This window comes from Felis catus, chromosome A1, assembly GCF_018350175.1.
Source record: "Felis catus isolate Fca126 chromosome A1, F.catus_Fca126_mat1.0, whole genome shotgun sequence".
Taxonomy (NCBI): Eukaryota; Metazoa; Chordata; class Mammalia; order Carnivora; family Felidae; genus Felis; species Felis catus.
In genome coordinates this window covers 5,214,247-5,230,119 of record NC_058368.1, presented here as the reverse complement: position 1 = coordinate 5,230,119, position 15,873 = coordinate 5,214,247, and the positions used below count along the sequence as shown (strand labels likewise).

Genomic DNA, 15,873 nt, shown 5'->3' with positions numbered 1-15,873 from the left:
CAAGCAGGCCCCGCACCATCTGTACAGAGCCTGATGGGAGATCATGAGCTGAGCTGAAACCAAGAGTCGGACGCTTAACTGATTGTGCCCCCCAGGCGCCCCGAGAGACTTATAATGTTAAAAAATTTTTCCACCTGCCTTTAAGATTAACCGTGGTCTTTACAGCTTGAAATTCTTAATTTGCATTCAGTAGGTTTCATTTGTTACACATAATAGTACAAGAAAAATACCTACCTTGGGGTTCTCAGGGCAAAATAAAACAGAAAAATCCAGTCTAATGGTTGAAAAAAGTTATATATAAGGACATTTTCGCGTTGAGTATTGATTTGTTGACTATGGTAATCTTCCCAATACTACTTATACAAAGTATATAGGAGAGGATAATTTGTATTTGAATTGCAAAAATCTGAGTCCTACCTTGTCCAGGTTGAAAACGTGAATGAGGAAACAGGTCACAGACAAGGTGGGGCAACTGGGTGGCTCAGCCGGTCAAGCATCCGACTCTGGATCTCAGCTCAGGTCATGATCTCGAAGTTTGTGGGATCGGGCCCCACGTCAGGCTCCGCACTGATGGTGCTGAGCCTGTTTGGGATTCTCTCTCTGCCCCTCCCCTGCAAGTGTGTGCCCGTACTCTCTCTCTCTCCCCCCTTCCCCCAAAATAAATAAATAAACTTAAAAAATAAGAAAAGAAAACCAAAAAGTTCAGCAGGAAAGCTCCGGTAACACTTCACAGCATAGTGCCAACCCCCCACCCCCGCCTTGGCATCAGCTGAGGTCAGTTCTGTAGTCAAGGCCCTCCCACTGTTCCAACTGTAAGGTGGGGACAAAACCATTCAATTACCAAAAGCAACAGATCTTGACAAAGGATGCTTTCGATTCTTCTCCCCACAACAGTTTTCAGCAGTTATAACTTTTACCAATTAAAAAGCAGTGGTCTAGAAAGTTCGACTCCAATTCACATTCCCTAGATTTGGGTATTTTAGTAGCCATTGCATCACTGTTCTAAAAACCGCAAAAGCAAACTCAATACCTGACCGTTCAGCACGATATTCAAACTCCTCGTCCAAGAAACAAATTAAGAAAAAGCAATTTTAAAATAGCGTGAATATTGTGACCCCCAATCAGCAGCTTCTAGTTTTGAGCCCATGGTTTTCCTTTTTTGGTGCTCACTGAGATAAACAACCTATTCTAAGACAGAATATTATCGGTCCACGTTCACGTGTAACTTCTGGGTTTCTGGCTTCCGGCATACCATCTAATTTCATTTTCAGGTTTCACCTGAATATTTTCATTGCCAAAAAAAAAAAAAACTAGTTCAGGGCTCTGAACATATTCAAAATATATTTGGCTGACTTTTACGAAAAGAAAGAAAAATTCTTTGAACCGCCTCAGCTGATCTTGCTACATTTCAAGCTACAGGACGAAGAATCCCTTAGATCTACAAGACAGAGGATTCTATCTACTCAAAGTAGTGCTGCTCTTCTCCGAGTCCTCTGTCACCCGTGCCTTATGTAGGCTGCACCTACATTAGGACAGCGTTGTAGATGGAGTCTATTACCTATGGAACAGCATCTCCTACAGCCGTAGATCAGGGGCATGGTGCTCGGTCCTTTACACGGGCTGCGTGAACACAAAAGCAGCCGTAAGTGTTCATAGGTGTCTAGGCATTAAGAGCTCAAAGCGGATCCCCAAGATAATCTGAGAGAATTACATTATGCCCTGAAACGGTCCTGTTCCAATTTACATGGCGTAATAGCAGAAAGAGGAGTGGGAGCCGCTTTTCATGAAAAAAAAAATTTTTTTTTAACTTTTTATCTACCAAATTAGCAAAGGAAACAGTGGAAGGATAGTCATGGGTATATCTTGCTAGGTGACAGTAAAATTTCTAGGTGAATAGAAGCCTTCTTGGCTTGCTTTAATTCCAAGTCTCATCTGAGGATTCATCTTTGAGCCTGGGAGCAAGTTATAGGGAGAAGTTATGGGGAGAGCCTACAACCAAGACCCTGGCTCCCCCAGCACCCCAGCAGAGCTCGGTCCCACTAAGCGCACCTCCTCACGGAATTCAGCCACATCGAGGCAGGCACCACCATCCCGTCATTTAAGAAGGGGCAGACAAGCACCCCGCAGAGCTGCTCCCTGGTTAACCTCGGCTCGTAAAATGGCTCTTGGATTTTAATCCCGAAAACTCCAGGCTGCAAAGATTTCTCAACGCGATGGCTTTGGGTGGATATTTATAGCAAAGAAAACGTAAGACCCAAAACTCATTTAACAAAACCCTAAACCCGAAACAAGTGAGGAGAAAAAAAAAAACAAAAGAATCCTCTTAAAAGCCTGCCAAGTCACAAAGGAGGTGCAGGGGCAATGGCAAGGTGACCTTCGAGGGGATGGCAAATTAAGACTTTCTTCTTCTTTTTTTTTTTTTTTTAATTTTTTTTTTCAACGTTTATTTATTTTTGGGACAGAGAGAGACAGAGCATGAACGGGGGAGGGGCAGAGAGAGAGGGAGACACAGAATCGGAAACAGGCTCCAGGCTCCGAGCCATCAGCCCAGAACCTGACGTGGGGCTCGAACCCACGGACCGCGAGATCGTGACCTGGCTGAAGTCGGACGCTTAACCAACTGCGCCACCCAGGCGCCCCAAGACTTTCTTCTTCTATCAAATAGCCTGATGGATTCTACAGCCCCATACGGGCAACATTTGTGGAAATCAGTAACAGGGTGAGTCAAGTTCCATTTTGTGATTTTTTTTTCCATCCCCTGGCACCTCCCACCTCCTCGGAAGATGGGACGCTGTCTCCCCGTTAGGGAGACCCTGCAGCACCCAGGCCCGCTAACACTGCCTGAGCCAGATCGTTTGCCAGAATTGCCCCAGAATCGCCCCTGCCCTGTCCCGGCACACCAGGCGCTGGGGGAGCCCGTGACGGACCGGTACGTTCCCAGGCCAACACATCATTCACTACATTATCTTTAGGGATGTTGTAAACCCTCTGGTCCCTTATCACAGCACCTTTTGGGATTCCCAAGAGAAATTCAAGTCTGGACTCCGTATCCCAAATAGCTCAGTGTCTCTGGAACCGAATTTCTCTTCTAACGGACACTAATTCTCCTGACTGATCATGCCTCCTATTTGCTTCGGCTGCTTAAAGGATTGGAGCCAACTGTATTTTGACTACTGATTTTGTCTTTTTCTTTCTCCTATTTCCTCGTCTCCCCAATTTTCTCACGTATCTCCAGTTGTGACACACCCTGCCATGTTGGTAAATAATCGTTCCATAAAAAGACTAATGAAATAATTAGCAACCTAGAAATAAAAATCCAGCATTAAAAAACAAAACAGCATGAACTAGGCCAAATTTGCTAACAAACTTGGTTCAAAGCTGGGGAACTCTATTTTCTAATTCAGCTCTATGATCTTTGACTATTATAAAAAATAAAAACCCTCTATAGAAGTCATCCGAAAAATTTGATAACACCCTTAAGAGTTCTTTGGAAAATACGTTTTGAAGACAGGATTCGGTCTTAAATATTTACTGAATTTCTCTAGGTTGCAAATCTCCTACCCAGAACTTCCTTTTTCTCAAAGTTTACCTGTTCCCCTCCGCCCCCCCACTCCTTGTTAAAAATCCACTCAGGATCACAGAATCCTTTAGACACATTCATTCATCTAAGATTTTAAAATGGTGACTCTGAAAAAAAACAAATATAACAAACTGGGGAAAAGCCTTAAGACCTTTCACATTCCTTAAGAATTTCTTCATATTCCAAAATGTTAACAGTACTTCTCTTCTTTAGACTTTATGGATATAAATGGCTTATTTCTTCTTTATTCCTGTTCTTAATTTCATTTTCTAAAAGAACATTTTAGGATCAGAAAAAGATTAAAATAGGAAGGTTGTTTTCCTTTCTATTTTCTTATTTTTTAAAAACTGCCTTCTTAACCCTGGATTCATAAATTCAGGCTGCCTTATCTTATCAACATACGTGTCCTGTATCTAAACTGGAGATTGCCCAATGGTGAAGAATCCTTTTGGGAATTACGAAGATCCCAGAGTGTCTACTTGTTTAAAGTTTGTCTCACTTTCTCTCTAAAGCAGATTATATACTCCTTCAACCTCTCTTCCCCTACCCATTCTTTCAGGCTTCAGATAAAGTAGAAGTTTCCCTTAATGTATTTTCTTTAAAATCCACTTGTAATCCTGACTTTAAAAAATACATGAGTCTCTAATCCTGTTTAATGGTGAGGTTTTTACCATCAAGAAACTTTTAGAAATGCTAAATACAAATCCCTTGCGATACCAGGAAAAGCTTTATTTTAAAAAGAGTCGATTGATTTTATTTACACTATTTCCTGAAATATTGCAGCTTCAAAGGCTTTGAAGACTAATTTTATAGGCCTTTGATCTGTGGAAAAGCCATCTGATTTCTTAGCTTAAACATAGCCCTGGGAGGAAAAAAAGCAAAATAGGTAAACATCTGAGTTTTTAAATTACAGTTAAAGCAGTTATTAACAATGTCTACATGGTCGAAATATTGCTCTGAATCCAAATGACTAATTCTGACCCTAATTGGAAGGTTATGGATACATCTTCAGAGTCGAATTATTGCACCATAACTGAAGATAAATTTGAAATCTCCAGTGCTAAATTTTATGGTCGTGAACCGATAAAAAAAAAAAGACAGCGAACAGCTTAAATTTAGTCAGAAAAGGCACACACATGCACATGTGAACACACACACGTGCACAGAGCGGTTCTTTCTATTTAACTGTGCAAAACTTTTCATGAGATCAGTTTATCCCGTGATCTAAAACTAGGGGAAAAATAAATAACATTCTGGCCAAATGGTAGTTCCAAAATTAACAGATTTTTTAAAATTTTTTAACGTTTTTTTATTTATTTGAGAGACAGAGAGTGAGCGGGAGAGGGGGAGAGAGAGAGAGGGAGACACAGAATTCAAAGCAGGCTCCAGGCTCCGAGCTGTCGGCACGGAGCCGGACATGGGGCTAGAACTCACAGACCACAAGATCATGACCTGAGCCGAAGTCCTATGCTGAACCAACGAGCCCCCCAGGAGCCCCTATATTTCCCACTTCTAATGCCTGAGAGTTCTGTATGCAATTAAGAACTGCAGTCAAAACCTCAAGAATCAAGAATGTGCGTTTTACTCTCATATATGCAAGGAACACTTCAAAAACAGGCTAGAAACAATATGAACTGCAGGACACAACTGAGATCTTCACATCAAGTCGCCACCACTCCTTCCTCCTCCCCCCATCCACACACACCCACGTCAAGGAATAAACACATTACAAAATGCCTTTTCCATATAGTCACAGAAAGACATGGGGCCAAAGCTCAGGAACTCAGACCTTGCAACAACTCTCATGGTTTAAAAACAAAAGGAAAAGGGGTACCTGGGTGGCTCAGTCAGTTAAGCATCTGACTTGGGCTCAGGTCATGATCTCGCGGTTCGTGAGTTTGAGCCCCGCGGCGGGCTCTGTGCTAATAGCTCGGAGCCTGGAGCCTGCTTCGGATTCTGTGTCTCCCTCTCTCTCTGCCCCTTCCCTGCTCATGCTCTGTCTTTGTCTCTCAAAAATAAAGAATAAAAAAAAATTTTTTTTAAACAAAAGGAAAAAAGCAGGTCGCCTGGGTGGTTCAGTCAGTTGAGCGTCCAGCTTCGGCTCAGGTCGTGATCTCACGGTTCGTGAGTTCGAGCCCTGCGGCAGGCTCTGTGCTGACAGCTCAGAGCCTGGAGCCTGCTTCTTATTGTCTCCCTATCTCTCTGATCCTCCCCTGTTCTCTCTCTCTCTCTCTCTCTCTCCTCTCTCTCTTTTTCTCTCTCTCTCTCTCTCAAAAATAAACATTAAAAAAATAAAATAAAAAATAAAAACAAAAGGAAAAAACAATTAGAAATCATTCCTGGACTTGTTTAGATTTCCCCTGAACTGACAAAGTATACAAGGAACCTCCCTAAAGCTGAGGACCCCCCCTTTCCAGGTGGAGCCAAGAAAACCCAATGTCTGGGTGCACCTCGTTAGCTTAGCATGAGTGCTGGGGAACTTCGGTCACAAACCATCTGCGTCATTTACTGAGACGTCAATTATGTATACTTAGGGGAAAAATATAAAAGCAAGGGTGTTAGGCCCTATGAAAGAACATTTACCCACCTAAGAACACGTAAATCCCTACAAGCCCACTTAGTTACAAATCCTAAAGGGGTTTTTCTGGGAGTGCTTCCTTTTGAGAGATGTAAACAGGGTCACATCGCCCACAGAAAAAGGGGACAGAAAGAAAATGAGCAGGCTAGTCCACTTGTACAAACCTCAGGGACATGACCTTGATCGGCAGGAGCCCGGCTCTCGGCCAGGGCGTCCCTGCCCAGGAGACTCCACCAGGCCTCGGAGACACCCTGCTCAGCTCACATACACATATGACCAGATTTCAGCCCCAAGTATTTGCTAGGAACCATCAAAGCTCCCAAACTAGTCAATATCCACACCGGGTTGGGGGGGGGGGGGTGGAGTTCATTCCACATTTATGCAAGTCTGCAGATCCCCAGCGACGAAAGTCAATGGTCACTTTGCATGGGGTCTCTGCTCCATCCTAGGGTCCCTAGAAACACCCTCGCAGATAAAACCCAAAGCTGTCCCGTGGCTGTGGGCACACGAGCATGCAGACGCACAAGGCCTCCGAGGTCAATCAGCATAGGAACCTCAAGTGCCCAGTGATGTGGGCGAAGCTGATGGCACAGCCTCTGTGCGGGCCCCTATGTGCTTCGGCACGCACAAACCAGGCCCCGAAGCTTTAAAAATGAGAATGTTAAAAGTCACTCACGGGCGTGGATAAACAAAATGTGGTATGTCTGTACAACGGAATATTATCTGACCACAAGTAAATCACATTCAAATTCATCCTGTAACACAGGTGACCCTTGAAAACATCATGCTAAGGAGCCCCACACAAAACACCACATAGTGGATGATTCCACTTATGGGAAAGGTCCATAACGGACAAATCCATAGATGCAGAAAATAGGTTAGTGATTGCTAGGGGCTCCAGGGAAGGTAGGGGAGTATGGGATTGCCTTTGGGGGCGGGGGGGGGGGGCGGAATAAAAATATGCTGGAATTAGATAGTGGCGATAGCTGCTTTCAGAAGGTACTAAAAGCCACTGAAGTCTACATTTTAAAGAAGTGAATTTGATGTACGAATGACAGCTCATTAAAAAACAGTCATGCACTTTTCGGTGCGTAGGTTATATCTCAATGAAGAATTAAACTTTTAAAAAATGCTACGAGTTCACATTTTACTAAGAAGCTCCTCATATGAAAGCAAGACCATTGCCTAATTAGAAGCAATCAACTAAGTACTAAAACTGGATCTCAGATAACCTCGGGTTGTTTCCTAGAGCGGGGGAGGGGGAGGAGGAATCAATTCCCATTCCACTGTGACTACGTGGGATTTCCCCCGACCAAAGTAAAGGTCCCCATTAGAATGTGTCAATTAAAATCCGTTTAGAGAAAGCATATAAAATTAAGTGTTGAGGTTTTCTGGTCCGTTCAAAGGCTTTTTTTAATCAAAATAGTCAAGAGACAGGTTTACATCTATGTGTATATCATTTGAGTAATTTACATGTTATAGACGCGTATGTATTGCACATGTATTACACATACAATGAGTGCCTACTTTGTCAAATACGTTTGAGGTAAGAATACACCCGCAAGTAGAGACCGCACCAACTATTCCATTCCTGTTAAGTACGCTCAATTCTGTACCATAACCTTCCGCCTTTTCATCTCTCAGAACATCCCCAACAACCCTCATGTCTAACCACCGTTCCTCAACCCACTACAGTGCTTCCTTGTTACCATCTTCTGGAATCACTCTTCCTAAGATCAAGGGCAACCCCCTACCTACCAAATCCAGCTGTCCACATGTTCATTCCGACAAACCCTTCCGTAGCGTTCAGCCTTATAAAGTAACATCTCCTCCATGTTACCACAGTCCCTGTTTGGGTTTCTAGGAATCTGTTGTCGTTTTCTCTTTCCACCCAAATGTCCCCCTCTGACCATCCCCCCACATGTGAGGCTCCACCGTTCTGTTTTCAGCTCCCACCCAGGCTGCACATTCACCCAAGATTACGCCGTCCTTTTCTGAGCTGGTCTGGGTCCCTGACCTCACTCATGGACATGAGCCCACGCTTCCAGCTGCTTAGCAGACATCTCCACCCAGAGGTCCCACATACTTCTCCAACGCTCTAAATCCAAACTGAGCTTTCCTCATCGAATCTGGTGTTTATATTAAGCTCTCAAACCACAAACATCAGAGCCATCACTGATTTTCTGTCTTGGAGGCACCGCACAGGTTTCATCTCTAGAAGCCCAGCCCCTCCTCCCCAGCCATCCCTCTCCAGGGTCTCATCCTCACCGGCTGGATCATCACACACCTGCTGACTCCTGCCCAGACTGCCTCCCTCGTCACCAACACCTGACCCATCACTCCAGGCTTGTGACAGCACCTCCCACCTACCAGGGCCCTCCTGGCCTACGTGATAAACCCGAACACCCGTGGAAATCACACAAGGCAGAGTGACTTCTCCGGCCTCATCTACTATTGCACCCCGGCACGGGAGCAATGAGTGAATCCTGAATGCGCCAAGTTCCTGCACGACCCCAAGTTCCCACACGGTACTTGACAGTCTATTACATTTACCAGTTTCTTGAATAATTAATACACTTAAAATGGAACGCTCAAGGAGCACAAATGGCTCTAGCATTAAGAATACCCATCCATTCAGCTGCCTGGTTTTCCTCTTTGCAGACCACAACCAGATTTGGAGGAATCTTTCCAAAGAATGAACATGCTTGATGTCTTCTTTAGACTCTAACTGCCTACTTCCCCCGGAATCTAAAAAAAATATATTAAAAATAGAAATACTATACGATCCAATAATTCCACTTCTGGATATTTACCCAAAGAAAATGAAGACACTAAATTGAAAAGATCGATGCACCCCCATGTTTATTGCAGTGTTATTTACGAGAGCCAAGACATGGAAACAGCATAGACAGTTAGATGCTTGGATAAAGAAGATGTGAGACACACGCATGAAAAACAATGAAATCTTGCCATTCGTGACAACATGGATGGACCTAGAAGGTCATTCTACTAAGTAAAAACAAGTCACAGAACAAGAAATACCATATGATTTCGCTTATGTGTGTAATGTAAAAAAAAAAACAAAACAAAACAAAACAAAAAAACTAGACTCAAATACAGAGAACAAACAGGCGGTTGCCAGGACAAACTCAAATGTCCCACACTTTATCAAAGATTTGCCTTCCAAGGAGACCTGAGGAGTAAAATTCTAACGCTTCCAATAAGAGGGACCCTTGGGGTTATGGGAAACAAGAAACAAAACGGAATTATACCCAAATACCTAATTTTTTAGAGAGTCAAGTTTTATCCTCCCCTGCACCCTCCAAATTTAAAACGTTAAGATTTAACGGGAAAGGCCTTAAAATAACGAGAGATTTCTTTATTCAGGTTCAACAATAAAGCTCAACTAGGGTGGGGGTGGGGATACAATCAGAAAACAGTATCAACTTGGACTCTGGTCCCAGGAATCTGTCCAGCTTCTCACCCTCCATTAAACCACATCTCAATAGATTCCACTGAGAAAGCACTGTGTGTCCTCCATACTTTTTTGGGGGGGGGGGGCAAGTTTCTAGCTTTTAAATGGAAGGATTGATCTTGGACAAGAGTGGGAGGAAAGGCCAATGGGAAAGATGTATATTGGAAACACAGCCGTAACGGAGCACATACACAGACACGCTGGCGGGAGCGGAAGGAAAAGAGAGGCCCGTCCGCAGAGACTTTCACAGAGCACGTAGTTCAGGCCCGTGCTTCTGACGGCCGCTTACATTCAGGAGGCAGGCTGCGTTTGGAACCATCAAGAACCCTTAATAGCTAAAACACAAGCTCAAGTGCCACAATCATCACTGGAACGCCCGGGGTCTAGGAGGGAAAAAACTGACCACACGTCTTTACCGAAACCATTCAATAAAATGACTTGGTTTAAGCGAACTTGTTTCTGAAAAAGAACTTTAACCGACTTCTTTACGATTCAGTCTCAAGGAAATCCTATAGGGGCTTCAATCTGTTCTGCCATACACTTTGCGTTAAGAGTAATAGCAGTTAAGGGGCGCCTGGGTGGCTCAGTCGGTTGAGCGTCCGACTTCGGCTCAGGTCATGATCTTACGGTCTGTGAGTTCGAGCCCCGCGTCGGGCTCTGTGCTGACAGCTCAGAGCCTGGAGCCTGTTTCGGATTCTGTGTCTCCCTCTCTCTGACCCTCCCCCGTTCATGCTCTGTCTCTCTCTGTCCCAGAAATGAACAAACGTTAAAAAAAAAAAAAAAAAAAAAGAGTAACAGCAGTTAAACCTAACTGTGTGCAGAGACCTGGAACATTCTGCCCAGAAGTGCAGAGGGGGAGAGAGAAGAAAGTAATCACCAATCAAGTCACTCCTAAATTGGAAGGTCACTGACATCCAGAAGCACCCTGCTTGACAATGTGGTTACAGAGGCCATAAGGTTAAGAGTGCTTTTAGACCCATCAGCTATAAGAGAAACGCCACAGGGCAGGAAGAGGGACTCAAGTCAGAATCACATAATCAGTGGCATTAGACACATTACAGACTGAAGAGCACTTTTCAGCAGGGCAGGATTCGGTGAGCCTGTGCTGGGCCTCGAGGAAAGGCCTCCTCTCTCTCCCCGGCCTGTGACAGCTGACCCCCATTCCCGCTCCACGCCCCAGCCCTCCCCACTCAGGAGCCTCCCCAAGTCCCACAGGACAACGCGCTCCCCTCTCCCAGAGCCAGAATGCGGAAGCCCGGGCATATTAGTCCTTGTGGTGGCGGCAGAGGGTGAAGGAAGAAGGGTGAAGGCCCGGTTCGCAATTTTACTGAAAATAGAGGGCCGTTAACGGGACCTGCTTGTGACCTTTATTTAAATACCTTTGGGTAACTTTTTTTAACTTGCAACACAGGGAAGGTAGGGACACTTACTGACAAGCCCACAATGACAGGACGACTTTGAGTCACAGGCCTTATGGAGACAAACCTCTAGGTAGAGGGTATGGCGTACCAAGCATGCGCACTCTCAAACCTCAGCGGCACCCTTACATGAGGCATGAAAAGCAAGGCCACGCTTTTAAAAGAAGCATCTCAGTCTACAGACAAACGCTTCTGTCAAAATCCACAGGTAAATAATACATACTTTCAGAGAGCCTCTGAAGGTGTTTATTAAGTCCTTAAGGAATTCTCTATATTCCCCTTGATTCGGAAGTGTTTTGTCTACTTAACTAACGCTACAGTTAAGGAATGAGCCAGAAAAGGACAGTTCTGTGGCTTCGTCCTTCCCGAGGACCAGAAAGCAAAGTTTGAGCCCTATACCTGCAGGCCTGTTTTACTCACCTCCCAATAATTGCTCATCATCACCACTTTATAATTGGCGGGAATGACAGGGGGATTTAACAAGGGGCTCAGTTTCCATATCAGTTTCCATGATATGGAAAAAGATGGTGAATCCTAAAGGAGCAAAAAAGGCCCAAATATCCTCACAGGGAACCTCAGTCAGAGGTTAAATATGCCAGGCTCCGTATTTAGCAGCAAACGCGTCCTATACAATCGCTTCACCTCCAGAGATTTTCACGACGCCCAGTAGAGCCCGCCGTACAAAGTCATAGATCAGACTCCTTCTTTTGGGGGGTCTGCTGTGTACTTCTAGTGCTGTGCAGGTACAAAGTAATAGTTACTTGTGTAATTCTCAAGTTGCCATATGGCTTACTTCTCCTTTAAAAGGAAGAGAGGAGCGCCTGGGTGGCTCAGTTGATTAAGCATCTGACTTTGGCTCAGGTCACGATCTCACGGTTCATGAGTTCGAGCCCCACGTCGGGCTCCGTGCTGACAGCTCAGAGCCTGGAACCTGCTTCGGATTCTGTGTCTCCCTCTCTCTCTGCCCCTCCCCCACTCATGCTCTGTCTCTCTCAAAAAATGAATAAACATCTAAAAAAATTTTTTAAAAAAATGAAAGGAAAAGAGAGACCATAAGCTATGGAGAAACACGTAGACAAATGTAAAAAGTATAGTTGCTATGCGTTACACACAGTGAAGAACAAGGCTCTGAAGACAAAATGCGTTCCTAATGTGAAAGGTGAAAGAAAATGGAGTCCCTTACATCAAGGGGTTCTGAAAGGGAGTCGGGAGGCCATTAAGGAGATGGGCCTTGGGACGCCTGGGTGGCTCTGTCGGTTAAGCGTCAGACTCCTGATCTCAGCTCAGGTCACGATCTCTCATGGTGTGTGAGATTGAGCCCCGCATCAGACCCTGAGCTGACAACACAGAGCCTGCTTGGGATGTTCTCTCTCTCTCTTTCTCTCTCTCTCTGCCCCTCCCCTGCTAGCTCACACACGTGCCCACTCTCACACACTCTCTCTCTCTCTCAAAATACATGAAAAAATACATATATGAAAAAAAATATTTAAAAACTCCTGACTTTGGCTCCCTAGTGGGATGCAATGTGGGTTGTTACCCAAATCTGTGCCTCCAAATCGCAATTCTCAGACCCCAAATAACTGCTTTTATTTTATTTCAGTTCTGCCTCTTTTTCTTGGTTGACACTAAGTAGTTATCTGGTCATCCACTAAAGTACCAGAACCACTAAGGGACTATTCTATGCGAAATCAAGTTTGAGCTGTGCATTTTTTAATGTTTATTTCTTTATTTGGGGGGGGCGGGGAGGAGAGAGGGAGAGCATGAGCAGGGGAGGGGCAGAGAGAAAGGGGGAGACAGAAGATCCAAGCAGGCAGAGCCCAACTCTCAGGGCTCAATCTCACAAACCATGAGATCATGATCTAAGACAAAACCAAGGGTCAGACACTTAACCAACTGAGCCACCCAGGCGCCCCTGACCTGTGCATTCTTTACCAAGATGTTTAGTAGTGACATATTTTTTTTTTTAAATTTTTTTTTTCAACGTTTTATTTATTTTTTTGGGACAGAGAGAGACAGAGCATGAACGGGGGAGGGGCAGAGAGAGAGGGAGACACAGAATCGGAAACAGGCTCCAGGCTCCGAGCCATCAGCCCAGAGCCCGACGCGGGGCTCGAACTCACGGACCGCGAGATCGTGACCTGGCTGAAGTCGGACGCTTAACCGACTGCGCCACCCAGGCGCCCCAGTAGTGACATATTTTTAAAGAATCATGGGGTGCCTGGGTGGCTCAGTCAGTTAAGCGTTCGACTTCAGCTCAGGTCGTGATCTCACAGTTCATGGGTTTGAGCCCCGTGTCCAGCTCTGTGCTGGCAGCTCAGAGCCTGCAGCCTGCTCCAGATTCTGTGTCTCCCTCTCTCTCTGCCCGTCCCCACCACACTGTCTCTCTCTCCTTCTCTGTCTCGAAAATAAAGATTTAAAAAATTAAAAAAAAAAAAAAAAAGCAGTTTGTACCGAGCTGTTTATAGCTACACCAGCTAAATCTTAAAACTTAAGTTCATCATTTAAAGCTTGAATTTCACTAAAAGAACAAGACTTGAAAGGGGCCCGTAGGTTCAAGTCCCCAGTTCGGATCTCCGTTCCAACCATCAACATTCCAGATATTCCCTGAAAACTATCCGTGGCCATGTTAATTAAAGCATGAAACTTTACAAATTAAATACTAAGCCCATCACTGTTATCACCAAAAATTTTATCTAGTGCTCACACATTGCATCTAAAAGCATATCTAGTATTCAATGGAATAATTCTTGGCATAGCACATTGCTGTTAAAAAGGGAAGGGAAGGGAAGGGAAGGGAAGGGAAGGGAAGGGAAGGGAAGGGAAGGGAAGGGAAGGGAAGGGAAGGGAAGGAAAGGAAAGGAAAGGAAAGAAAAAAACAGGTTTAAAATGCAGACAAAAGGGGCCCCTGGGTGGCTCAGTCGGTTAAGAGTCGGACTCTTGATTTCAGCTCAGGTCATGATCTCCTGGCTGGTGAGATCAAGCCTTGAGCTGGGACTCTGCATGGACAGTGTGGAGCCTGCTTGGGATTCTCTCTCTCTGCCTCTCCCCTGCTCGTGCTCACTCTCTCTCTCTCCCTCTCAAAATAAATAAATAAACTTTAAAAATAAAATAAAATGCAGACAAAGACCTACCTTCCTCTGAAGCCCCGTCTCTGCTCTGACTGAAACCTCACCCCCCTCCCCTGACCCACCTGTCCCCTTCCATCCTTGTATTTCATCGCCCCTCGGCCCGCTGGTGACCCTGCCGGTATCGACCCTCCTCCAGCTGATTAATTCTAAAGCAGTTCTTTTCAAATGATTCTAAAAACAAACAAAAATAAATAAATTGCACAAAGATAGGCACAGGTGTGAAAGGAAAAAGAGGAATCCCGTTCGGGCCTCTCCCCACCCTGAAAATGATGTCACATGTTCCTAAAGCTTTGGTTTAAAGGCTTTGCTTCTAAAAAAAATAAAATAAATGAGTGAATGAATGAATGAATGAATAAGTAAGTAAAGGCTTTGCTTGTGTGACTGGTCTGTCCACAGAGACCCTTCAATATAGAAGCTTAGAACTCTGAGAAGAGGATTTAATTCACTCACCCATGCACATAGGCGCACACAGTCATGCTTTTCCATGAGTAATCTATGAGAGTCCTTTCTAGAACTCTTCACACACCTGCTTCAGTTCTTTGCTCCCATCAATTGGTGGCAGAATCCTAGCCAAGATGGCCCATTATTTGGATTGTTAAGAAGGATGCACAGGGAACCAGACCCTTCCCTGACCACCTACTGCATTTATCATTTATTTACTGCTCTACTGCTCTACTCCTTTCGTATTTCCTACGTGCCAAGCTTATATTTCCAATTAAATGTAATAAATATAAGTTCCCTAATGTCGTAATGGTTCTTTAGAAGTCTACCCAGGGTCAATGCTTGTACTACATACGCTGTAGCTGGTGGGAAAAAATCAAACTTGCTGACAGTTCCCATTACTATTCCCTAGTCGAATCACAGCACTTCCTCTATGACTGCAAACTCGGAGAGCCTATTGAGAGAGTACCCGGGGTGGTGGTTCAACTTCCTGATTAGTTTTATGATTTGGACAATGTAGGGGTACGTGCCCCATCTTGAGCCCCCCCCCCCCACTCCTTGGTGTCTGAGGGTCAAGTCAGTAGGCCCAGGACGATGGGCAGCAGAATGGCAGCAAAGTCACCTTGGGAGAGCACCTGCTGAGTGTCAGGTACTTTACAAGCCATTTCACTTCAACTCTGCAAGAGCCTAGGAGGTAAGCGCTGTTACCTCTGTTTGAAAGATGAGACCTCCAGGGCTCAGAAAAGTGCAGCGGTCTGTCCAGTTCACACACTACAGGGAAGGACAGCTAGAAGGATCTGACTCGAGACCTTTGTGCTGTCAGCTCTCAGGAGTGAAAGACCATAACCAGCAGCGAGGACAGGGGACACAAAATAACAGGAAGACGTATGCTGCGTTTCATCGCATGCAAACGACTTCAGTGCGCGCTCTCTGAGCTGATCCTCTAACAAATGTGTACGACAGGCACCTCCGTATTTCCCCACACCTTAGATGAAGGGATCTAAAGTCAAGCGATGGGACCAAAGCCCCCAAGGGGTGCCAGTGGTTCATCAGGACTAGAATTCCGGCCTCTAGGGACAAGCCGCGAGTCATTGCTTCGCCTGAGGAGGATGGGGTCCTGAAGTGTTAAGAGCAGCCCTGCGTCTCAACAAGGAGGCAGAGAGCTTTTCCAAAATCCTCACGTGCGTGTGCACACACGCGTGCGTGCGCACACGGCCCTACGGGTGATTCTGATCCGGCCCTCCCCCACCTGC

The 15,873-nt window shown here is 45.1% G+C and overlaps 1 protein-coding gene across 3 annotated transcripts in view; it reads right to left on the bottom strand.

The window, feature by feature from the left end:
• ATP8A2 (ATPase phospholipid transporting 8A2) overlaps nt 1-15,873 on the bottom strand; it is a 633,649-nt gene that overhangs the window by 571,790 nt on the left and 45,986 nt on the right. The window contains exon 1 of one of the 3 annotated variants that reach the window (XM_019820599.3): nt 1,559-1,663. The exons of the other annotated variants lie outside the window; for them this stretch is intronic. Within the exon in view, the coding sequence (XP_019676158.1) occupies nt 1,559-1,598 (40 nt within the window). The 5' untranslated portion in view covers nt 1,599-1,663. Of the gene's footprint in view, nt 1-1,558; nt 1,664-15,873 lie in introns of those variants that run through there. 3 annotated transcript variants of the gene reach the window in all.